A 13,075-nucleotide genomic window follows, 5' to 3' on the forward strand; every position below is an offset into this window, starting at 1 on the left:
TTTTTAAATAAATAAAAATTCTGTAAATTAATAGTGTTTGAGATACAGCTGTTCAAACTTACCAACATTTTTTAATATTTTTAAATTTTTTTCGGTTTTATCTTAGAAATCTGTGAAGTACCTGCCGGGGATTCAGAAAATTCAATGAACCCAAAACTGACCTCAAAAGATGCTCTTCTACTGTGTGTATTTACTATACTATTTAGGTAAATCAACGGTTTTACATATAATCAGCTTGCATATATAAAATAATATGCAGTGAAATATATTCTGATTCGCCGCATTTTGTTCATTCATAAAACTAGTGCATTAATATTCCAAACACGCCTCCACACCATATGTCGTGCGTCACCGACTGACCTACCTACCACACGTTATTTTTACCTCAAAAAATGAATAAAACCACAACAAAATTATGAACCATCCCTTTCAATCAAATTAACCGGAAATTTTTGTGACTCCTTTCTAGAACGTAATCTCGAAATAAAACCATTTCAGATTTATATGTTTTTATTCAATTACGTTTGAATTCATTATCTTAACTATGATGTTGAAATTAAGCGTTCCGTTTATATATTCAATAACATTATTATTTAATTTATTTAAAAAAAACACACGTTTTTATTATTTAAAAAAAATGTATTTGTATAAAAGAAAATATAAAATCAAAATGGAGTTCTACAAAACTTAATAACAATAAGTACACTGAAATCTTCAGTTCTGAAGAAATAAATACTCTCAAATGGTAGCTTTGACGTCATGATTTTTGCAGTTTTTTTTATAAATACAGTTCGCAAAGCTAATTTCATCACGATAAATTAAATATGTAGAACTTAGATTGCTTATCTGTTAATTTTTCAAAAGTAATTATGTGTGTATTTCGATAAAAGAATTGTTGAAACTTGGATGAAGCCAAGTAATCACTGGAAAATATTAAATTAATCTGTTAATTCACCAAAAATTTGTATTTTTGAGTTGCGTGTCCTTATTTTATTATTAATAATTTACTAGTTCTGCCAGTGAAAATCCTGCATCTTACTCGGTGCTAAGGTGCTCGTAAAAACGGTAAATTAAACCTGTTCATTTCGTATACGTTGTAACCTCTTCCTCTTTCAATACGACGCGACTCGTGTAACAGAAAGAGTGGTTAGACTGGTAGACTCCAGACATACTTTAACCAGTGATTCATGACCTGAAGTAAAAAATTAACATGGATTTTTGTACTCTGGTGACTTATATGTGCATACATTTTTTACAAGAAAACATAAGAAATCGTTATATAGTTACTAGATAGTTAAGAGACGGGTTGGGGGTTTGACGGTTACTCGGCTGAGTGAACAGTGACATAAGAAATCTGTAGGTATTAGACAGTTAAGAGACGGGTTGGGGGTTGGACGGTTACTCGGCTGAGTGAACAATGACATAAGAAATCTGTAGGTATTGGACAGTTAAGAGACGGGTTGGGGGTTGGACGGTTACTCGGCTGAGTGAACAATGACATAAGAAATCTGTAGGTATTGGACAGTTAAGAGACGGGTTGGGGGTTGGACGGTTACTCGGCTGAGTGACCAGTAACATAAGAAATCTGTAGTTACTAGACAGTTAAGAGAATTGTTGGGAGTTGGACGGTTACTCGGCTGAATGACCAGTGACGACATATTATGAAGATATTTTATATTTGAAAAAAAAAATAAGAAAAAGAACAACAAAAAAATTCACCGGTGACCAAAATTTTATTTAGATTTTTTCAAATAAGAAATCACTGGCTAAAGTATGTCATGTCTCAAGTAAAGTCTCTTGTATTATATATACATATACGTATATCACATTAACCCGCTATATTTGCCAAAAAATCCTTTCAAATGCTGATTTTCAATTCCTGACGCCAAAAGGTTTGCTAAAGCTTCCTTTCACATAAAGAAGGGGAAGTGTTATTTACCATTCGAATTTTCCTTTATGATAAGCGAATTCCAAATAGTCTCCGCAATATGCATAGTAAACTATTAAATTCATATAGTAGATAATATATTTACCGTGCTTTTCTGCGAATTTGAGTACCTACATATCTACATGGTATTATTACGAAACGACCTCCGGAATGCAATATGCTGATATGGCTCAAAATCCTTTGGCAAATAATAGCGCTGGGTGTCGTTGAACCTCGGTACAATCCGTCCCGAGGAAACAAGTTTAGTCTCCAGTATGGTGATTTTGAGATTGGGATAATGTAAAGAATATTCATGGCAAATTTTTTCGGACTTCTGAGGGAGATCAATTTGATTTTTATAATATTAACCAGAGCAAACCCGTGAAAAATCGCGGGATATTATAATTATAGGATTTGTGAAGCTGCAAGTATTTATAAAATATTTGCTTCAGGATCATTATTGCCTTTCAAAAACAAATATTGTCAATTTTGTTTATAATATGACTAAAAAAATATTTGTTGACAAATTAGAGAGACGTCAGAAATTTACCTTTCGAATCGTTAGTAAACTTGAAAAATCATCTGTCAACAACTTTAACAATAGAATACACATTTCAGGTATAGAATTATTAATTAATTAAAATTAAAATTAATTGTACCTACTTTATCGCTTGTCTGAATAATAATTACTGTGGGAAACATTATTGTTCCCATAATCAGTTCCAATTTTGAAAATGAATAGTTCATTGAACGTGAATAATTTCACGCAGGAATATTTCACATCACATCACAAATAACCGAAATTAGTATGTTTGATGATGCTTTACATCAATATTTACGAAATAATATACGTTCAAATGTTTTCCATTTTCATTCGAATATCACTGCATTATTTATCTCAAATTTATTTTTTTATGTCATTAGCGAACAAGAGTTTCAACTGCCCGAAGTCATAAGGACTAAGGGCCGGTATTTCAGTTGATTGTTAAGCTAGGTTTAAGAGATGTTTACGTTCATCAAGTTGCTTTCTAGCGGGAACCCTGAAAATCTAATCCGATTGATAACATTCCTGAGTATACTGAAATGACGGGTCTTATAATAGCATGCATAATTTGGGGAATATTGTGTGCGTGAGAAAGTGGGTAGGAGAAAAATATGGGAGTGAGTTTAATATTTGGGTTTCACAATAGAATTATTTTCAATAAACCTGGTTTCTGTGTAAAGCTTTATTTGTAGTTATTTCAAAAGGGAAGATGATAAATTTGAGAGAATCAGAGATCCTTTGATTTTGGAATTGATTTTGACACGACTACCTATGGTCTTATCACATGAAATATGATGTGCAAAAATTATGGAGAACGAATCTCTTCAGTTGTTCCGATAAATTATCTAACGATGGACATAAAACTTCCCCGGCGTTCCCCAAGACATTTTTTGAGAGATTTTTTTTTAATCAAGTGTAGACAGCAATATTCCTCTTATTTTGAACATCAAAACTTCATTACAATTTTTTTAATCCATAAATATTTCAATGCACACAGAAATAACATTAAAATTGTATAAGTCTCTGAATGTTTTACCTATTAGAGGAATATTATTGTAAAATATTGTAAGTTATGTATTAATATGTTATATCGTATGATTTCTTGATTTTACCATACACATAATACTAGATTCACTCAAAATTAAGGATTGGTAGTTCCCAAATATACCAATAAATACGTAAAAGAACCCTAATCTTAATATTATATTCTACGAATAACGATTAAAATAATACCATTTATACTAAAGTCAAATATAATCTAAGAAAACGGTTGTTAGGTACAGATGATATATTGATGCCCTACTGAATCCCCTGTATTGCTAATTGGGATTCACTTTAAGACTTATAATGTTCTAATACGTCATGCACCTACCTATATCTGCGACACTATTAATAATTTATTACACATGTGTGTTATGCTTATTCTGCCATTTACATTTATACTATTCTGTTAAGTTAACATCATCATTATTATACATATATACCGTTTGAAAATGTTCCATGCTGTTACATAAAATATTACGCATATTATAAAGCAGTAATTGTCGATTGAAGTACGATTGAAGTAGTATCTTCAAACCTAATGCAAATATGAGTGCACTATGAAGTACTTAATTATGCTATTAAAATAACCCTATGAGTCATCGTTTGGGAATAACTAACATAAAGACATTCAGTCAAATTTAAACATTACACTAATTGGGGAAACTTTGCTGGGGTAATAACCATTAATAATTTTTGATATTTTACTTAGAAATCAATTAAGAAATCAGTAAATGAAATTAAAATACCTACCTAGAAATAATATAAATTTATCGTCTGTAAGTGGGCTACCCACAGTTTGATAATGCCTTCAGAGGGCGAAACAGCTGTCACGCGTAATAATAATTACACAGCAGAACTTGTTTAAAAATAAACTGTTTTTATAAACCCAATAATAATATTATTGTATATATAAAAAATAAAAAAAATAAAATGGAGTTCTACAAATTAAACTTAATAACAATAAATAAAATATACTTGTACATATTGAATTATTTTGCGGGTTGGGAATAAGCCGACGTAGCTCAGTGGTCCAGAGCACCTGACCGGACATCAGAAGGTGCGGGTTCAATTCCCGTCGGCGGCATTTATTTTTACTCGGGAGATATTTTCAATTTGTATGGATATTTCAGGCGAGTAATTAATGCTTATAATAATTTGTTATCCTTTGAGCTATGCATAAAAAACAACCTTGTCTTATAAACATCAGTTATTAAAAAATAAAATGAAATATTGTTTATTTTTTTATTTAATGTAAATTAAATTTGATAATGTTATTATTAAGTTCTGCAAGTATTTTAGTTTTTATTTTATTATTGTTACAGCTATTTCGGCGTTCAAGGCTATATTCAAACTGTCCTTAAACGCCGAAACAGCAGTCACAATAATAATAAATACCTAATATAGCATTATTAAATTTAGTTTTCTGGCTGTTCATGGGTGTTCTAGGCCATCGTTTCAAATTAAGGAGAAAGGGAAGGTGAATGTATATATTGTATATGTAAATTTTGTTTGAAATGGCAAATTTCAAAAGTGTATAAAAGTTTTAGTCGAATTCAAACTTAGAAGCGATAAGATGTTGAATGGAGGGGAGGCAATAAATATAAACAAATTTTAATAGAGATCTACGAATTAAACAAAAAATAACCATTAATAAAATATTGTCAACTACGTAGTACGTAAGTATCTTAGCAGGTTCAAATGATAATGCATAAAAAATGAAAGAGTAAATAATTTCATCAAACATCAATTCTGCTTCATGGTTGGGAAAAGGGGGTCAGATGGTTTTTAGATATTTCATACAGACAGTGACCTTCCTCCTCCTTTGAAGGTCAGGTATGCAAAATTTAATCGATTTCGAAATAAAACTGTAGATTTGGTTTACAAACACACCAAACATACCCGGATACTCTTCTTTATAAGAGACAGTATTAATTTTCTGCCTAAAGTCTTGCGTGTTCAAATTCTCTCCGTTGGCAAAATCTATAAAATTTGAATGAAAGTTACCTAGTTTACTTAATGTGTTTCCTTCCATTTCCTTAATACCTTGGCTTTCTCGGAGTAAATTAATAATTAATTATACTCAGCTGTAAACGAAATGGGATTCAGAAATTTGGAATGTTTGGGTCCTATGTAATTATTATTTACAGCTCAAACTTTCGTGAATTTCAAATAAAACCTTTTTGTTTAATAAATAGGTCCTAATGATCTAATGGTTTAAGACGCCTATCCCGGTAAGATAAGAGATCCTGGGTTCGATTCCTAGTTGTGACCGTTATCTTTTTTATGTCTTGTTTTATTTCATGTTTTGTTTAGATTTATTAATTAGTATGATCTTCTTCTTCAATTATATAAAACATTTATGGTTTACTGAATAGATAATACACACTAGCATTGCTTTCCAAGTAGATTTGAATGGAAACCAATGTCGACTTTTGCTGTAGCACTTTTTTTTCTATACAGAAATGCTCGTCGTTCGGCTTGTGACAACATGCTCGCCCGTGAATACTAGACTTAACACGCGCCCTGCCACACTTGGCTGACAATCCACGTATATCGCCATCCCATTGAAATTTCATCAAGATGATGAAGCAGAATTTTCTTTTTTTCCGACAAATATCCGTACTTCGCTTACTGTATATTATTTATATGGCATATTGACTGTATATTATTTAACCCTCAGACCTCTGACATATTGACTGTATATTATATAACCCTCAGACGCCTGGCATATTGACTGTATATTATTTAACCCTCAGACGTCTGGCATATTGACTGTATATTATTTAACCCTCAGACGTCTGGCATATTGACCGTATATTTTTTAAATAGAACTAAAACTAATGACATCCAAAAAATAAATGTTTTAATAGACAAATGTATTATAAACATTATCACTTCATTTTTCATCGTTTCATATGAAAATAATTATTAAAAAATTCATATATTTTTTCTCAAATTGCGGTCGGAACCTTTGGTGTCTTAGAGGTTTACAATTTATTTCTTCTTGTGTTATACTTCTAGATTTGAATAAAAAGCTCTTTTCTAACACCGTTTAGAATAGTTTAGATTTTAGATCATATTTCTCACCTTAACAACGATTTCTATGAGACCATATGAGCTGTTTCCGAAAGCGAACAAATTGACTCTAAGGGTAACGGGGCTATAAGGGCTGTTTATTTGCAAAACCGAACAAATTAGCCTGAGGGATTTCAAATAACACTTCGTTTTAACTTACCTAATTACTATTTACGTCTGTGGAGATGGTAAAAAATGCATTAGTTCCAATTTATTTATTCAATGAACTTAAAAATTCCCTTGATTTTTGACGCCATGCTTTTTTAAATGCATTTTGACGCCATTTTTTATCTTGTTAGTGAGATTTGAAGTTTGCTGGAAGGTTCCACTTCAATCTAAATATGCACAAATTATTTATATAACCTTTTTTGTGCATGTTTTTCCATCTCCCCGACGTGAATAGTAGCTGTAGTTCACCAATTATGTTGAAACGAAGCGTTATTTCAACAAATTGTGAATATTTAGGGTCAACGACTGAAAACATAAGAATAACACCGCTTCTAAATAATAAGAATAATGTTATACCAGTATCTAATGCCCTTATTGTGAATGCGGCTTCATAGATCGGATAATAAGAACACAAGCAGAAGTTGATTGATTGACTTATTTAACCACAGAGACACCGCGAGTGGATCGGGTTCTCTATGTGATATTCCGCATAGGATTGTTTCTGCAAGTTGATATCTCGAAACGGTTCACAACACCATAACTGCAATAATATTACGTGTCAATAGCCAATCAACCACACATTTATTTTAAAAACCTGTTTTATCATCTTAACCCACTGAGTCCCGAACCACGACATCGTCCCCTTATTGCAAAAGCCTAACTGAATTTTAGGAGTTTTTTAGGAGCGCGCATTTAAACTTTTTTTTTACAAAAAAAAAAAAAATTGAAGATTTGCTTTGAATGATCTAAGCTTTAAGCAGATAACTTGTTTTATGTGGAGAATTACGGATAGGCTTGTTCTGGTTCCAAATAGAGAATCGGAAAGGGAATTTTTCACTTTTAAAAAAGTATTTGTACAAAAATTTCAGTTAGGCTAGTTCTGCAATGAGGGAACGATATATCGTCGTTTCATTTTATAAACGACGAAGTTAACAACAATAACTGTGTGTGATGATAAGGTACCAGCCACATCTTTAAACGGCTGATTATTAACCTATTGAGTACCCAAACTACGATATATCGTCGTTTTATTGTAATAACGCTGATATCTTAGCAAAAACTGCACTCAACTGTTGATAATATTAAAACCTTCGCCCTCGTCCCTGCACTTTTTAAGATAACTCAGAAAACTAAGCAATCTGTAAAATAAATTATATATATTTTTAAATTTTACTTCGACGTCATGTGATTATCAAACAATTACGGAGTGGGTTTTTTTTTATTTTGCTATTGAAATATATTATCTAACCGGATAAAACAGAACAGTAACACAACAGATGATAAAATAATAGGTTAGGTTAGGATAATTTTGGTTTGTTATGTTTCTTCTCATTTCTTCGGTGTATTGTTTTATCACCGTTCTCTATCGTCATAAAGCCAAACGTATCATATCTTTTGGACAGCAACTAATCAAAAAATCGTTTCATTTCAGGTGCGCGCGATGGAACAGCGGCTGTTGGAGTGGCCCCCTTGTGGCGAGGGGCCCGCCGAGCGTAAGGCCATCGTGCGCCTAGAAGGACAGGTCGAAGAGCAGGTGGGTCGCCTTTCTTATCATAGTTCGACCAGAAACAAGTACCGTTCCCGGAGCGAGTGCGGGAGGCGAGTCCGGCGTGGCAAGCCACCAATGAAAAATAACGAACTACCAATAATTCACGCCTTTTCTTTTCATTACAAAATGTATCTTGAGAGGTTCATAGCTTTTTCGTACATTGTCACTTCTTATTTTTTAGGTCATCTAATACAGATACAAAAAAGGGGGAAAATATTTACTTTAATAATTTCAAAATCAACATTATTTTTTACTATTTAGGGAAAAATATAAACTTCTTTCGTATATATAGCTTTAGAATTTGGAATTTAATTATTTGTGTTGCATTACTAATTACAATGGTTTGATTCCAGAAGCAGTTGCGAGTCCAGGACGCGAAACAAGTGGAGGCAAAGGCAGCCCGCATCAAGGAGTGGGTGACCAACAAACTGAGGGAGCTGGAACAGCAAAACCAACACCTCAGGGAGCAGAACAACCGCTGCAACCAGCAGCTTGAGCTTCTCAGGAACCACATTGCTCAGCAGGGCTCCAGGAATAGCCTGGTGAGTTCAGATTCTACTCTTTCACTTCTGTACAATGCCAGCCAGCCTGCCTCACGGAGTGGGGAGCTGAACCATAGATAATAGAGACAAAGGGAGATATGGCATTGAAGAGTGCCGACTTTCGCCGAGCTACGATCATACTGCACAGCCAATGAAGGTTGTGTGTTTGATATATAGGTAGAAACGTGCATAAATGCCATTTACACGCTGTTTTATGCTAATATTTTATTACTAAAAAGTTTTTCTTTCTTTCAGTTGCCTAACAGAACCAGTCTGTCTCTAGAAGTGCGTGCAGAGGAGAGTCCATCAAGAAGTTCCGCAGCGCTCCTTGCCGCCAGTAGAAGACGATCAGAAAGTCTCGAAGCACCTCAAGTAATTCAATTTTATGTTCACTTAAACACACTCTTCATTACTATCTACACAACTGCCCTACTGATGGACTCTGAAAGACTATCTGCAATGTCGGCTAAAGACAACACGGGCATAATAACCCAAAAATCAATTGCAATAATACTTCTGACTGTTTAAATCTCAGTTGTATCTGTAAGATGATGTTTGTCTATTTTCAGATACCGCACCATTCCTCCATTGAACCGCACTACAGTACGCCCGTCCGACACCGGAGGAACCTGTCCATCGGCACCTCCAATCCTGTAGTCAACATCAACAGCCACATCTCCAGCCTCACCAACGCCATCGTCACCATGGATGACCACACCAACGGCAGTCTGCTCGCCGATGATCTTGCCGTTAGTGTCATTCTTTTATTTATTTGGTTACATTTGATATTTAACCTTTTAACCGCGTTAATTTGCTCCGTTTTATCTATACCTGTACGCGGTACATATTTTCAAATACCTATGCACGCAATTAAATGTCAAATTAAAGCATTCTGGCATGATTTATTGGACTATATAGACAGAACAGATTATTCTCCACAATATGATAACAAATCCTGTCAACACTTAGATGTTTATAAAAACAAAAATATAAAATTTCATATAAAGACGTACCGTATCTTTTGAATGTGGTCCCGCCATTCACTCGGCGTGTGTGTACTTAGGTGATAGACACAAGTGGGACACCATGAGCACTTATCATTTTTAGTTACGAAAACTTTTTCTAAAACTGAACACTTAAATTTTATTTCACATAATATAATAACAAAATTGGACTAACGCCATCCGTTGACAAAATTGTAAACTATAGCACTCGAAGGCGCAAAGAGGCTCACTTGATTATCTATGTTTTTTAATGAAATACAATCAGCATGTGATAGTTCTACGAATGTTCAAGCGAGCGGGAAATAAATTTATGTCGAAAGACCGCTGGAATATCGGCATTCAAAGTTTCCGTATCAACTGTTGATACAGCCGCGTATGAGTATGGACTTTTTGCCGTAACAACAGTTGATACGGCCGCGTGCAAAGAGTTAAATTCAACAAAAGTAAAAAATGTTAATGAAATTTTGGTTCCCGGTGACATTTTGATGGTTTTTTTTCAACTAAAAAAATAAAAATCAGTAGGTATTGGATTATTATTATTTTTTTCGTTTTTGAAAAAATAAGTCACCGGAGACCAACATTAAATTTACATTTTTTACTCCAAATAATATCAGGAATCACTGGTTAAAGCAAGACAAGAAAGTCCCTTTACACCCTGTATAGTTACATACAGTATATTTGTAATTCAAACCCACTATAATCCTAACCACCGGGTGATGGGGGGTGGGTTGTAAACTCAAAAAAGTAAAAGAAGGCGTTAACCATGGAAGAAAAAGGCCATAGGGGTGGCTAGAGAATTTCAGAGAGAAAAATTTCCCCAGAATATTTTCGTAATGTAGTGCCAATACACAAACACCTCACCACCTCACCAGCTCATCACCTCAATTATACAAACCCTTTTGTATAACACACTTTTGTATAAAAAAAAAGAGTTCAATTTTGTGAGGTGGCGGGACATTTTTTTATTTTTTTATTTTTTTTTTTTTTTTTTTTTTTTTATTTGCAAAAACAGTACAAAAACCAATACATTGCAAAAGCGGTAAACAAATTATTGAAGAAAATTTTATACATAAGTATACAGTTAAAACATATGCAAAAGCGGTAAACAAAATATGGAAAAAAAATTATACATAAGTATACAGTTAAAACAAATACAATATTTCGCGCTTAAAGTCGTTGTAGGACATATGGAAAATATCCAAGTTAGCTGGAAGGGAGTTAATTAACCTAGTGAGTCTTCCCAGGGGCATCACCATTGGTAAGTTAGTTCTGGACCTGGGAAGAATTAAAAGCCTGTGTTGGCGGCCTCTCGTGAAATTATCCGGGACATAAAGTCCTATTTTTGACAGAATGTCTGGAATTGATACTAAACCATTCAGAAGCTTGTAAGCCATCATCAATAATGCGACGTCCCGTCTGGAACTAAGGCTGCAGATATTCTGTATATATATGTTAGACTCTTAGATAGAATATGTATCTCCTGTGAAGTTGACTTCCAGAAAAAAAGTATTTTAGGTCCTCTCCCTTAATCTTAAAATATTTACTGACTCAGTGCTATTTGGTAAATACTCACGCACTATCTTTGGGCGACTGAACCAACCTATTGAATTCTTGCTGGACTGTTGATAAATCCATTCCTTTTCTTTTGCAGGCTGCTGTTGAGAACCTAGTAATTATTCCTACTACCCCAAACACTTCTACCGATGGAGACACCACACACGACTATGCCGAGATCTACACCCCAAGCAGAGGTTGTTATTTTATATTTTTATAAATCATCTGAATTTATGAATTCACGATTCAAATTAATTTTCACCGTATAAAATTTGTGAATAATACTGCTTTGATAATTGAAATAATTATATGTTGTTATACATTTACATCCAAATTGACTGCCCTAACGTAAAATCTGGGTATCATTTCAACGAATATTTTTGGCACCAGGAGGGTCAGAGAATGCCTTGAATAAACTATGTTGTATACTATCAGTTGTACGTTGACCGTTGTAGAGCGCACATTGAATAACTAGACCCTGCACAGAAAAGTAAATTTCGCTAAAGTAAGGCAGCGGTTTGCATTGCATCCATTGTGGGACTTTTCTGCGCAGGGTCTTAATGTTCGGACTTTTCGAGGATTAAATAATGTTATTGCAATGCGAGTTGCCTGTACAATTTCAAATTTATTGATAAATCACAGAAAGGGTAACGGTCACGCCTCCTTCCCGCATAGCTCTGCTTATGTTGGTTTGATCTCTTTGCCTGTTAGGCTGGTCTATCAATTTGAATGTCTATGATTTTAAATATTTATTTGTACTAAGCTGTTGTTTTAAAATATTTTGTTAAATATTTACTGCCCCGATGATATTACCATATTGAAATTAGTTGGCATAGTGTGCTTAAAAATAGATGTACAGTAAAAAAATTTATGCTTTTCAAAGCACATTATAAAAATGTATTAACTTGAGGGCAATGTCAAAGTGAAGGATTTTTTTTTTTTTTTTTTTTTTTTTTTTTCTTTTTTTTTTTTTTTTTTTAAAGAATTGGCCTCACTGGGTTGTTTACCCGTGCTGAGGCCCCCATTTTATAATTTAAGAATTTATACATTTAAAAAAAATAAAAGAAAAACAACATTAACCCCTCCGAAAATCGCCATGTAAGCACTTTAACTGTCTTTAACGAAATGACATTTTACGAAAACTTTTTGTTATTACCGCTTCACAATTAAAGCTCTATAAATGAAACATTTCTGAACGTAGCCGAATAGTAAAAACTGTTTTAGAAAAGTTACAAAATAAGCTTTCAAATTATTATATTACAAATAAATATTAGCATTTTTAAATATTAAAATTTAGAACGCAAACATTAAAAATAGGTTAAAAATGACTCACGTCATGTTTTTAGGTGAAAATGGTACTAAAATCACAGATTATGTAAACCAAAATATTTATTCTATTGTATATATGTGTAATAAACACTTTTATCACCTCATTTTTTTATCATTTCATATAAAAATATTTTATAAAAATTTAATATGTGAAGCGCGCGGCGCTACCGGCAGACATTTTGCGCGGGTAAAAATGTTGTGTCAATTATGCGACTGTCAGCAGATTCCTGTTTTGTATTTCCATAGACAACTTGGTAGTGATGTGTAGCTTGATCTATAATCGACCTTTTAGTTTTTGTTTGAGGGATGTAACTAAAATAATAACGGAGTAAGAACGAT

At 33.3% G+C, this 13,075-nt stretch overlaps 1 protein-coding gene across 10 annotated transcripts in view; it reads left to right on the top strand.

Moving 5' to 3' along the window:
- Window positions 1-13,075, top strand: part of LOC149415420 (uncharacterized protein CG43867) — a 766,937-nt gene that overhangs the window by 677,534 nt on the left and 76,328 nt on the right. For 8 of the 10 annotated variants that reach the window (XM_089642596.1, XM_089642600.1, XM_089642599.1 and 5 more), the window contains 5 exons: window positions 8,191-8,292; window positions 8,661-8,849; window positions 9,105-9,221; window positions 9,419-9,598; window positions 11,505-11,604. In XM_089642596.1, the coding sequence (XP_089498722.1) occupies window positions 8,191-8,292; window positions 8,661-8,849; window positions 9,105-9,221; window positions 9,419-9,598; window positions 11,505-11,604 (688 nt within the window). The remainder of the gene's footprint in view (window positions 1-8,190; window positions 8,293-8,660; window positions 8,850-9,104; window positions 9,222-9,418; window positions 9,599-11,504; window positions 11,605-13,075) is intronic. The other 2 variants (XM_089642598.1, XM_089642605.1) reach the window with 1 other exon arrangement.

Source organism: Hesperophylax consimilis, chromosome 18 (genome assembly GCF_061612785.1).
Source record: "Hesperophylax consimilis isolate HC1 chromosome 18, BYU_Hcon_1.0, whole genome shotgun sequence".
Taxonomy (NCBI): Eukaryota; Metazoa; Arthropoda; class Insecta; order Trichoptera; family Limnephilidae; genus Hesperophylax; species Hesperophylax consimilis.